The 12298-nt window shown below is 34.6% G+C and overlaps 4 protein-coding genes and 3 long non-coding RNA genes across 8 annotated transcripts; 3 read left to right on the forward strand and 4 right to left on the reverse strand.

Annotated features, from left to right (window-relative positions):
• Nucleotides 1–6: 6 nt before the first annotated feature.
• Nucleotides 7–393, forward strand: LOC109585093 (uncharacterized). The gene is made up of 2 exons (XR_002186328.1): nucleotides 7–105; nucleotides 152–393. It is a non-coding gene; the product is annotated as an uncharacterized LOC109585093 (long non-coding RNA).
• LOC105314058 (E3 ubiquitin-protein ligase TRIM71-like) lies at nucleotides 223–2775 on the reverse strand. Of its 2 annotated transcripts, XM_020001034.1 has the most exons (3): nucleotides 2660–2775; nucleotides 1039–2611; nucleotides 223–990 (listed from the first exon to the last, which is right to left on the reverse strand). In XM_020001034.1, the coding sequence occupies exons 2-3, from the start codon at nucleotides 2603–2605 to the stop codon at nucleotides 413–415; spliced, it is 2145 nt and encodes a 714-aa protein (XP_019856593.1). In that variant the 5' UTR covers nucleotides 2606–2611; nucleotides 2660–2775; the 3' UTR covers nucleotides 223–412. The 2 variants fall into 2 exon arrangements, with proteins under 2 accessions (XP_019856593.1, XP_019856592.1); XM_020001033.1 differs by having other exon boundaries at nucleotides 223–2611; nucleotides 2660–2774.
• Nucleotides 2776–2850: 75 nt separating this feature from the next.
• Nucleotides 2851–3215, forward strand: LOC109585090 (uncharacterized). Its single transcript, XR_002186323.1, has 3 exons — nucleotides 2851–2932; nucleotides 2986–3062; nucleotides 3120–3215. It is a non-coding gene; the product is annotated as an uncharacterized LOC109585090 (long non-coding RNA).
• Nucleotides 3216–3380: 165 nt separating this feature from the next.
• Nucleotides 3381–11057, forward strand: LOC109585099 (uncharacterized). Its single transcript, XR_002186329.1, has 5 exons — nucleotides 3381–3437; nucleotides 3859–4009; nucleotides 10465–10586; nucleotides 10639–10805; nucleotides 10853–11057. It is a non-coding gene; the product is annotated as an uncharacterized LOC109585099 (long non-coding RNA).
• Nucleotides 5284–6825, reverse strand: LOC109585098 (cell wall integrity and stress response component 4-like). The gene is made up of 5 exons (XM_020001042.1): nucleotides 6753–6825; nucleotides 6355–6708; nucleotides 5797–6087; nucleotides 5636–5749; nucleotides 5284–5578 (listed from the first exon to the last, which is right to left on the reverse strand). Exons 1-5 carry the CDS (start codon nucleotides 6799–6801, stop codon nucleotides 5370–5372), a joined length of 1017 nt encoding a protein of 338 aa, XP_019856601.1. The 5' UTR covers nucleotides 6802–6825; the 3' UTR covers nucleotides 5284–5369.
• On the reverse strand, nucleotides 6862–8426 carry LOC109585097 (uncharacterized protein PB18E9.04c-like). Its single transcript, XM_020001041.1, has 5 exons — nucleotides 8357–8426; nucleotides 7938–8297; nucleotides 7517–7861; nucleotides 7349–7465; nucleotides 6862–7302 (listed from the first exon to the last, which is right to left on the reverse strand). The coding sequence occupies exons 1-5, from the start codon at nucleotides 8403–8405 to the stop codon at nucleotides 7037–7039; spliced, it is 1137 nt and encodes a 378-aa protein (XP_019856600.1). The 5' UTR covers nucleotides 8406–8426; the 3' UTR covers nucleotides 6862–7036.
• On the reverse strand, nucleotides 8481–10143 carry LOC109585096 (uncharacterized threonine-rich GPI-anchored glycoprotein PJ4664.02-like). The gene is made up of 5 exons (XM_020001040.1): nucleotides 9845–10143; nucleotides 9439–9795; nucleotides 9010–9390; nucleotides 8838–8954; nucleotides 8481–8790 (listed from the first exon to the last, which is right to left on the reverse strand). Exons 1-5 carry the CDS (start codon nucleotides 10002–10004, stop codon nucleotides 8588–8590), a joined length of 1218 nt encoding a protein of 405 aa, XP_019856599.1. The 5' UTR covers nucleotides 10005–10143; the 3' UTR covers nucleotides 8481–8587.
• Nucleotides 11058–12298: the final 1241 nt, after the last annotated feature.

Here is a 12298-nt window from a genome sequence, read left to right on the forward strand (position 1 = left end):
TGATGATTAAAGACCCTACATTACTAGGTCATGACGAGTGGGTGGGTCATTGAACCTTATCGCTATAAAGAAAAACTACTCACACAAGTCACGTATCTTGTACAGGTGGGTGTGGTTGTGGGTGGAGTCAAACATGATGTACATTGAATAGGTTGATATGAGAGGAGTACCAGCAACACTGGTTAATATTGTGTCAAGATGTCAGCCATTAGCAGTTGCATATTTATGTGATTATTTAGAAACAACTAGCTTAATCTATTAATAACACTTAAAGTAGAGAGGAGAGAAAGGAGAAAAAGTGTGAGTGTGTGATGGAAGGGAAATAGATAGAGAGTGACAAAACATTTTGTACAGAAATTGTAAGATTAGTTGTAGTGTATCTCGTTAATTGCAGTTTTATTGAATTATTATTTTAATATTTCATTATACAATTGTTTCCACATTCAGCAACATAAATATATCCATCCTTATCCAATGCTACACCCCATGGATTAGATAATCCTGAGATCAATTTCACTTGTTTCCTGTCAGGATTCAATACATGAAGATAATAGGTACCTCCATCATTAGCCGATACAAAGATATACCCTTCATCATCAATAGCAATACCATTAGGACCGTTAAAGTTACCAGCTGGATTATTGTATGTATCAAGATGAGTTTTACCATCAGGAGAGAAGACTTGAATGTGATGTTGATTTTGAATAGTAACTTGTATTTTCCCTTCATTATCAACTGCTACATCAGTTGCCCTTCCATCACATTGTATAACTTGTAGAAATGTACCATCTTCTTTAAATACTTGTACCCTGTTGTTGTAGTAATCAGCTACTAATATATTACCATTGCCATCAGTAGACATACCAGTAGGATAATAGAATTGTCCATTTCCATTACCCTTACTACCAAACTGACCAATATATTGACCAGTAGTAGCTGAGAAATACTGCACGCGATGAAGATTATCATCAGACACATAGAGCCTGTCTCCTACCAGCAATACACCCCAAGGCCTGTCAAACTGTCCTTTACACTTACCTTTAGATCCAATCTTTCTTACTGCAGTACCATCCTCACTAAATACCTGAACAAATCCATCCTTACTACTAGCAAATACTTCACCATTAGTATGAACAGCAACACCACGAGTACCAAAATTCCCCACATTAAAGTATCTCTGCTTAGTTAGTGTGGCATTGGCATAGTCTCTTGATGCCTTTACTGACAGTTGATAAGGACTACCTTTAATATGGTGATCTCTTATAGTCACTGATAGTTCATATTGACCAATACTTTGAGGTGTGCTTGATACAATGGCTGTGTTGCTATCATTAACTATAACTCTACCCTCCTCTTTACTACCATCTTTTTTGATAAAGGAAGCCTTCAAATAGCTTGCTGCTTTATCAATGCCTGCTGGTAGAGCCACTTTAAATTTCCTTTCTTTCTTTACTGATGCCAATGGAATAGCTAACCCACTATCAATGGAATAAAGTGATGGGCCAAGCTGCTCAAACTTCAATACGTTTCCAAACTCACCGATTTCTTTACTTAAAGTATTATCTAGACATGTTATAATCACTTCATTTTCTTCTATTTCTAGGGGTAGTTTCTTATACTTTTCAATGCATTCCTCTAGTTGATTGGTGATTAGCTTCTTAACACTGAGAACTTCACCTGGGTCAGTACACTCACTCACTGATGATGCAAGATGACGACCATGAGAAACCTGTTTTACCAGTTTACAAAACCCGTCCAACTGCTTCCTGACAGAATTCCTCTTAGCGCTAGCAATCTCTTCTGTTTTTACTAGTAAATCATTACATCTCTTATCCAAAGCAGCTTTAAGCTCTTCAAATGTTTCCTTGATTTTCTGCCTTACTTCTTCTTTACGTGTTGCTATCTGCTTTAGCATTTTCTCTCCATTAGCTATAGCTTCAGTGACTGGAGGAATGACTCCACCACAAAAAGCAACACTTTTCTTTAATGCTTCACGTGCTGTATCACCCTCATCTAGGTAATAATTGTAATTGTGACTTTTATGGTGAATGTTAAGACAAATCTGACAAACTAATTTATTGCAATCATTGCAGTAGTATGTCAACTTTTCTGGATGCCGTGCACAGTAAACTGCCTCGTAACTAATAGCAGGCAATTCAATGGATTCCTTTGTTTCTAGATCAATCAACTTGTGATTTGCTTTTTTCTTGCTTCGCTTATGAACTTTCTTGCAAAGATCACACAGAAACTGGCCACAATCACAGCAATACACAACAGCTGCATCACTGGAATCATCAACGCTACATTCATCACACGATATAGCCTCTTTACTAAAAATCTTCTTTTTGATTGAAGCCTCTCTTGATTTATGTTCAAACCAAAGGTTTTGAGTGAGGCCTTCAATTTTACCATCAGGTAAATTAACGCTAGTGTCACACGTTGGACACTTTAATGAGGTATCAGCACTACCTTGCTTCTCTTTAGCTTTTATTAGACACTTCTTACAGAATGAGTGAAGACAGGGAAGCATGAGGGGGTCAGTGTAATACTCTGAACAAACCTCACAAGTCATAGTGATAGGCTCTGGACTGGTGTTTTCTGCCATTGCTGCCTAAGTCAAGAGAAGTTGAATATTCTAATGATAGACTATTTAACTCACTTAAACTGTAATGGTGCTGTCTAGATTTCTGCTTTTCCTTGGATTCGAAGACAATGAAAATGAAGAGGCCAAACCACTAAACCAGAAAAACACAAAAATTACCTAGCCCCTCCCACCATTTAACACCCCCGCAATTAGATCTAGATCTAATCTTAAAAATACGGAACTGCAGAACTTTCCCATTGGAAATTATAGTATATTATAACCACGTGTTAAACTGCTTTGTAAGCTATTGCCTGAATTTTGTAGTAATTCAATTTTTAATGTTAATTGGTAAGGATTGAATTGTTTTGTGACTATTCTTTTTAATTTTGGTTATGTTTTAGTCTACAAAAAGTTTTTGAAGAATCGCTGATTTAACAAGCTTCATTATTCATAGAAGAAATAAAAGGACTGTATCGAAGTAACCTTAACCATATGCATAGTAACACACTCATTCATTAATGATTGGTTTTTCTAGTGTTAATGAAAAGTGGATGGTGTGACAAGTAAAGCATTGGATTCATTAGTGAAGATATACAGAGGAGAGAGAGGGAGATGAAAGATGGAGACCCATGCTGACCAACTTTGGTATTGGATGAGTTTTAGTCATGATTATCTCCTTCTCCTTAGGTTAATACCAGTATTTCTGCCAGTACTATTAATAACCAGTGCTCTTAATGACTACCCAAGTATATACCCGTATTTTTTAATCATAATATTATTAATAGGACAGAGGATCGAAGGGATTGATTTCTGTACAATGGAAAATTAGAATCCATCCCAACTACTGGAAGAGGTGGGTATAAATACGTTTACATGTACAGAATCAGCTCATACTTTTTAAACATAACTAAGTTGGGGCATCAATAATCAATAATGTGTCAGAAAATTAATGAAAATTTGGAGCCAATTTTTTCAGAAGTTATAAAATTGCTCATACAAAAATTTAGTCAGAATTAGCTTGAGCTTTCTAGATAGTATAAGCTACTAGGGTATCAGAAATAATAATACAAATTGGGGCTGATTTCAGAGCCCTTTCAAATGCTACTATGATTCTTATTTCATAATGTAAATCATGTGAAGTGAGAAATTTGAAATTAATAGATACTATAATAATTCAGCCTCTATAGTACCCAGCACATCAATAATGTACCAATGTAGATTTATAAGTTAAATCTATTTTGCATCACAATGATTAGGTATATCTTTATTTGTAGGAGATTTCTTTCCCAGAGACTACTGTGGTCAATAATTATCATGTGAAGAGAGAGCCAATGATGACGAAGATGGAAAATAAGTGAGAGGATGAGGAGAAGATGGAGTTTTCGTTAAAATCAAGTCATCATTAGCCATTCACTCAAAATTCAGGTATACATAAAATAAATTTTTAGTATACTGTGTATTTAATAATAGTGATTGGTGGCCAATGTATATAAAATTAGCCATTTATGCATGTTCGATGACACACGTGACATAATTGTAAATTTGCCAAATACTTATCACAGACAGATTCACTCAATATTGCTCACTCTCACCAATAAATCATCTTGTGGAGTAGAGGCGATAGTCATATGTACCTGTTTTTAACATGGTGACTCTTTTATACATGTATAATTGAGGTACATGTAAATAGAGAGCTCGCTTTCATTAAGTAATCTCTCTTGTATAGTACATGCTCAGAACTGTCAAGTAGCACAGATAATAGGCTCCAGAAAATCTATAATTTCTCCAATGAAAGCTTCTTTTAATTTTTCCTACATTGTATCAGCAGGATCTAGCAGAAAATAGAATTTTATGCTGGGGTCAAAAACAAGTTAATGTATGAAAATTATGGGAAAAAATTAAAAGTAGAAAGTAGTGGGAAAATGAAAGAGTTGCAAGTTGGACATCTTTGAAGTTGTACCAAAAGGATTGGGTGTATGCTTGGCCAATATTTCTTTTGCCCTCTCCTACTCTGAACTGTACCCTATCTCTTCCTTATGTAGTGTTTTTAAACAACCATGTTGTATATCCCTGCCTGGTTATAGATACACGTACATGTACAATTCTTTTCCACAGCTGTAGCATCTACAAGATAATGATACCTATATTTCAATATTATTATTAGCTACAAATGTTTTTGTGTTCTGGTTCCAGCCAGCTAATTTCACGAAGTAGAACAAGTGTTGTGTACAGTATAAAGTGGCCCTATAGTTACAATGTTTATTGTAATGATTTTTCATTTGTCCAAAAAATCTACCTAAAAGTTGCCCACCATTTTCTTCACAGTAATTTGCACGATTATTGAAACAACACAAAGTGGCTCATTAGATCCAGTTACTGGTGTATTCCCTTCCTACAGTTAAATGTGTTGATCGAGAGACTCACAACCAAGTGATGCAATAGTGGCTGTTCCTTCAACTCCAGTTCATCTGTTACCCACCCCTAACTGCGCCACAACCATCCTATACTGCTGACCAGTCATGTGTATCAATTAACATGCACCTTTAGTACTTTCAAATCTCCTTGTACATGCACAAGCGTTCTCTTTCTCTCTAGCTAAATATGGAATATTAATTATTCTAGCTAACAGTGCTATGCATGTAAACATATAATTGCCTAATTCCAATCACGCTTGATAAAGTAGTCATATAAAATCAAACATGTGATAACTGGTTGACTAACCAATAGCAACATTTTTTGAATTTAACATTCTAGATTTAGATCTACACAAGTACTATACGGTACATTAAATGTAATCATAATACGCAGTCATACTAGTGCCATAAGCAACATTATTTGATGTCATTATGTTAGTGGATTGAGGTACTTCATTGTGGAGACCTGATACTTGACCATAAGCAGCGTTGTCACTCATTATAACATTATCAGTTGAATGCATCGGTATGGTTGCTTGAGGTTGATCACTAGAAGCATCTTTATTAGAGTCACTGTATTCTATACATTAAATATTGATGAAAAGGAAAATGCATGGGCATTGTAAAGGGAATTTACTTTTAGACATTATCAGCTTCCCACAGACACATGATGTTATTAGACAAGTAGCAATTATTAACATGACAACAATGACAGCAACCACAATAGTTAGTACTAAAGAAGTTATTTTGCCTGTAGTGATAAAACTCAATTATAAACAGCAAACAATGAAATCTTACCAGAGCTAGGTGTTGTTGAAACAGTACTTGTAGCAGTTGGTGTTAACGACACTGTTTGTGAAAGCGAATAAATTGTAGACCAAACTGTAGGTAAAGTAGTTACAGATCTATCTTGGATTGAAACTGAAGCTGTAAAAGTAGGTCCATCTCCAGGTCCATTTGATACTGCAGGTACAATTGATCTACTTGATGTAGAGATAGCTGAAGCAGATCCAACTCTAGTTGATATAGGTACAGTCGAAGTAGATACATCTCTAGTTGTTGTGGTAGATTTAGTTGAAGTTGATTCAGCTGAAAGATACAATACATGTAGCTAATTTTGTGGCCCAATCACAGGCCCAATATTGCTGCTAATATTTTTACAGATTTTAAAATACAAAAATTAATGATTAAAATTATAGTCCTCTATTAAATGATGGCAGGTCAAGATGTACTTACAAAAATTAAAGCCACAAAAGAAATTTTGTTAGTTTTATGCAGATTGAAAAAGTTAAGCTACAAAAAATTCTAGCTAGATATGTTAGATAAGGATCATCAACTTGGATGAACTATACTTACATTTCTCTATTTGTATACGGCACTCATCTTCGACAAATGAATTTCCAAATCCACCCTGACAGGTTATTACCTTCTGATCAAGAGAAGCATTGGCAGTAAATGTCAAGCTTGCTGTGATTGAATTCCCATCAGACCTTACAGCTTTAGCATAGAAGCCACCATATTCCCAGGAGGAACCAAGACTATTTTCAGTAAATGGAAAAGCTAGATTGAGCTGATGACATATCCAAACAATAAGGGATGAGCTATCTGTTGAACAATACATAGTGTACTCCCTTCCTACAGTTAAATGTGATGAGAGGCCATTTGGAGACTCGCAACCAAGTGATGTAATAGTAACTTTTCCTTCCACTCCTTTTATACACTAATAATTTTATTAACACAGTAACTGAACTAACCTAAATAGATGAAGGCAAGATAAAAAAGAGCTGTCAGTCTGATCTTCATTATCTTTTGTTGCTGTGAACTAATTGTGCTATGCTTTAAAACCACACCCAATAGAACTCATTCACTTATATGGTCTATAGCAACAAACATATCAACTACACGAAGATACATAATCTAATGACTATAGCTAGACAAGTCCTATGCCAAGTACTATGCCTCTAGTAGGCATTTGTCTGTATTGTCAGTTCATACCAAATACAATATTATTTAATGTCATTATGATTATTTAATGTCATTATGATAGTGGCTGTGGTTCTTCATATTGGAGACCTGGTGATTGAGTAGGCACTTTAGGCTCTATTGTTATGTTATCATATCCTGGAAGCGGTAGAACACTGATGCTTTCATTAGTTGATTGATTGTGGAGATCTGAAGGTTGAGTGAGTACATTAGGTTCTACTGTTATGTAGTCGTATACTGGGGGCGGTGGAATACTAATGTCTTGATTTGTTAATTCAATATGAGAAATAGGATTACTGTGATCATGTGAATTACCATTTTCTATGCATAAAATTAACATTAATTGTAGTACATTATTAATATTTACTTCGAAATGGCCTCTTTTTACAGATGCATATTGACAGGAGACAAATACCGGTTATTATTGCATTGACAACAGTAACAGCTACCACGGGAATTACGATAATGTTGACAATTCTTTTACCTGTAGTTAATATACAGAACTCAAAGCTATACAGAAAACAGTTAATTTTACCGGATGTTGGCGAAACTGGTGAAGCAGTATTTGTAGCAACTGGTGTTAATAAAGTTGTTTGTGGAGTTGAACTAACTGTAGACCAAATTACTGTAGGTAGAGTAGTTGTAGCCAAAGTAGGTCTAGGACCAAATGAAGAAGTTGATACAGTTGAAGTAGACCCAGTTTTAGATACAATTGAAGTAGATCCAGCTTGAGTTGATGTGGTTGATATAGTTGAAGTAGATCTAGCTTGAGTTGATTTGGTATTACTACTAGATCTAGCTTCAGTTGATTGGGCAGGTACAGTCGGAGTAGATTCAGCTTTAGTTGATGTGATAGATTTAGATCTAAAACTAGATCCAGCTATACAAGCAAAAGATATATATCATATTATAATCATAATAATTATTATGCACATAAACCACTCAATAGTACTTACGGTTTCCTATTTGTATACGGCATTCATCTCGGATCAATGAAACTCCAATAGGACTATCCTGGCAGACAATAACCTTCTGATCAAGAGAGGCAGTGGCAGTGAATGTTAGGCTTGATGTGATTGAATTCCCATCTGAATTGACAACTCTAGCAGTAAAACCACCAACAGAAGCTACAGTGTTTTTATTAACAATTGTAATAGAATAATTAGGTGCAATTATCCAAGCTACAACAGGTGGATTATTAGGTCCAGTTATTGAACAATACATAGTGTACTCCCTTCCTACAGTTAAATGTGATGAGAGACTATTTGTAGACTCACAACCAAGTGACATAATAGTAGCTGTTCCTTCCACTTCATCTAATACATGTATACAGCAAACAATTAATATTAAGAAGAATTACAAAACTAAAACTAACCTAAGTAGATGAAGGTAAGATAAAAAAGAGCTGTCAGTCTGATCTTCATTATGTTTTGCTGTAAACTAATTGTGCTATGCTTTAAAACCACACCCAATAGAATTGTGCATGATTCATTCACTTATATGGTAAAAAGCAACAAACATATCAACTACATATATAAGATATATAATCTAATTACTATAGCTAGAAAAGTCCTATTATGCCTCTAGTAGGCAGTTGTCTGTATTATTAGTTAACACCATAAATAATATTATTTAATGTCATCAAGGTAGTAGACTGAGCTGCTTCACTTTGAAGATCTGGTGATTGAGAGGGCATTTTAGGCTCCATTGTTATGATATCATATACTGGAGGAGGTGGAACACTGAAGTCTTCATTAGTTGATTGAATATGAGAAGCAGGGTTACTGTGATCATGTGAATTACCATATTCTATGCATAAAATTAACATTAATTGTAGTACATTATTAATATTTTACTTCTAAATAGCCTCTTTTTACAGACACATATTGACAGGAGACAAATACCAGTGATTATTGCAATGACAACAGTAACAGCTACCACGGGAATTACGATAACGTTGACAATTCTTTTACCTGTATTTAATAATTATACAGAACTCAAAGCTATACAGAAAACAATTAATTTTACCGGATGTTGGTGAAACAGTATTTGTAGTAACTGGTGTTAATGAAGTTGTTTTTGAAGTTGAACTAACTGTAGACCAGACTCTAGATAAGGTTGTTGTAGCCAAAGTAGGTCTAGGTTGAAATGAAGCAGTTGAAGCTCTAGTTGATGTAACAGGTACATTTGAAGTAGATCCAGCTCTAGTTGATATGACCAATACAGTTGAAGTAGATCCAGCTCTAGTTGATGTGGTTAATACAGTTGAAGTAGATCTAGCTCTAGTTGATGTGGTTAGTACAGTTGAAGTAGATTTAGCTCCAATTGATGTGACTGGTAGAGTGTGATTAGGGCCAGCTCTATTTGATGTGGTAGATCTAGATCTAGTTGATTTTAAAGTAAATCCAACTAGAAGATAGTGATATATTATGCATAAAAATACTCAGTCATACTTACAGTTTCCTATTTGTAAACGGCATTCATCTCTGATCAATGAGACTCCAATAGGACTATCCTGGCAGGCTATTATCTTCTGATCAAGAGAGGCAGTGGCAGTAAATGTTAGGCTTGCTATGATTGAATTCCCATCTGATTTGACAAGTCTAGCAGTAAAACTGTCAACAGAAGCTACAGTGTTTCTAATAACTGTAATAGAAGAATTAGGTGCAATCATCCAAACAATAACAGGTCGATTGTTAGGACTAGTTATTGAACAATACATAGTGTATTCCCTTCCTACAGTTAAATGGGATGAGAGACCATTTGCTGACTCACAACCAAGTGACGTAATAGTAACTTTTCCTTCAACTCCAGCTATACAGAAACAACTAGTAATCATGATTATAACAATAACTAAACTAACCATGATAAATGAAACACAAAAGAACAGTCAGTATGATCTTCATTATCTTTTCTGCAATAAACATTGCTGCGGTTACAAACACTCCACACCAACCACACCCAATGGAATGGTGCTTCAATCGTTTATGAGGTTGCAAACTACCACGGACACACATGCACATGAATGTTAATGTAAGATGTACAGTATAGAGAAATTATTACATTGAAAGTACTGTATAGTGTGTTTCTTTCGTTTGGACAATCTGTTGTCCTTGTTGTTGATTTTTTGTCTTTTCCCAGCAAAGGCCATGACTAAACAGGATAGGGTATCTTGTTCTAACTTCAAACTTCAAAAATTCATTAAAAATTGAATTTATATCGGAATGAGCTTAAACTTGCTACACAACTTAAGTACAAGTATATGTAATGTATTAGAAAAAATGTAAAAATAGAAAATTCTCTTCTAATTATTTTTGACAAAATTTGCCCAAGGACTCTGTACTAATAATACATGTAGTACAGGGACTTTGGCCCATAATAAGAGTAACTATAATTAGTCATTAGTATGGAATTAGATCATAAACAATTATTAGCTCTTGGCTATGTCGTCTTCTCTAATTCTTTTGTCTTCTCTTCTTGTAGTGAATATCAGGGGTATCTACCTTCTTATTATTGAACCTTTCAACAAATGAAGTGTGTAGTTAGTTACTAATCCCCCTATCATAGCTGTGTGGATGTAGCTGATTCCTCTGCTTCATTCAGCAGTAAGTTACATACCATCAATTACGGTATGTCATTTTAAGATATCCCATACAGGTGCCTCCATTGCTAATAAACTACAGATGCATACAATATCATTTCAAATTGCTGAAGAGGACAGTGTGACTTCCTATTGGATAGATATACTTATGTTGATCACTTACGTTGAAGTGTGTCTCTCATTGGTTGGACCAATCTTAAATCCTAGCATTGCTGATAGTCAGGTATGTGAATGTCAGTCCTGTTCAAATTAAGGTATTTTTAATGATAGATAAGAAAGAAAGATTCCAGCAAGTTCACATTCAGCTATGTGGCTCTGTGCTAATCATTGGAATTAGTAAAACATCAGTGAGGCCACTTTGTATAAGCATAGGAGCTCTTATACATTACTTGTTAACTGGATGTGGATAGGAACAGAAGTTGTGCTGATTTTTCAAAAAATTGTAATAGTGTTTATAAACTTAACTTGGCGATATCAAAATTACTTTTATTATCATAGATCTATAGATGAGACATATCATTATTATTTGGGTCTTATCTACTCTTGATTCTACTCACAATCAAATTTAGAATATCTGCGTATCAATATTATGGCTTCAGCTTACTTTGGCAACTTGCAGAGCAATTATTTTAGTACTCACAACTTGTCTACCATTATTATAACCTCGCCTACAAAATATGAAGTAGTTGGACATAGAGTGGTAGTAAAAAATATAATTGGGCTCCTTTATGAATTAGCCTCCTTTATGTCTAGTAGCAAGTATTTTGATAAAATTTTGGAGCAACTTTTATTCAATTTTGGACAATACATGAGAGCATCAGGAAGTTTATAAAAATCCTGTTTTGATCAGAGTTGGTTCAGTATACTCAGTTCGAACTTTGTCCTATATGTTCTTAAAAATTTCAAACTACCTATTTAGATTGTTTATTGATTACTAGCCATGGCTGTTCTAATTCATTAGTAAAATGTAAAATTTAATTAGCAGATAATAGTTGGGCAACAGGCGTGTTAGCGATAACTTGTTTAATTTATGGGTGGGCAATTAAATTTCCATTTGGGCAGATATTGCTTTTTGCTTGTTTTAATAAGTTAAGTATTGCCTTACCTGCAGCCACCCATGCATATAGATCTAAATTATGTTAGACTGTGATATTTGCATGTTTGTTTTGCTCTACTGTGATCTAGTCTATGTTAATGTATGGTGTTTTTAGATTTAAAACAATTAATATTTAAAATTCTATTTCTAACTAATCTACTACAGCAAACAATGTCAAAAATATTGAAGTTAAAAGTTAAAATTACACACAAAATTTTATCAAAGTTCTGTCTCTAACAATAATTATAGTGTCTACTTAACATACATCTCATATAATTCAACTGGAACATCTTCATTACCAGTTCCTTGATTACAACACACCCTCAGCTCAATATAATCAGTAGTGGTATTGTTATCATAGTCTCTGTGAAACCATGGGATACCAGGAGCTGAACAACAAAGAACTTCATTAGGCCCACAACCTTGACCATCCCAGAGTGGATCAGATGTGTAGAGCCTATCATCAGAGGAAGTATTTACTTTGATATTTCTCCCTGATTCACAAAAATAATGACTTCCAACAAATGAAGGGATTTCGTTGATACTCCCATTGCTGCAAGGGCAAATACTCCTCAATTTTTGTTCCCGATAATAGCCTAATAATCCAGCTGCAAAACTCC

The sequence above is a fragment of the Amphimedon queenslandica genome, unplaced genomic scaffold (assembly GCF_000090795.2).
Source record: "Amphimedon queenslandica unplaced genomic scaffold, v1.1 AMPQUscaffold_13119, whole genome shotgun sequence".
Classification (NCBI taxonomy): domain Eukaryota; kingdom Metazoa; phylum Porifera; class Demospongiae; order Haplosclerida; family Niphatidae; genus Amphimedon; species Amphimedon queenslandica.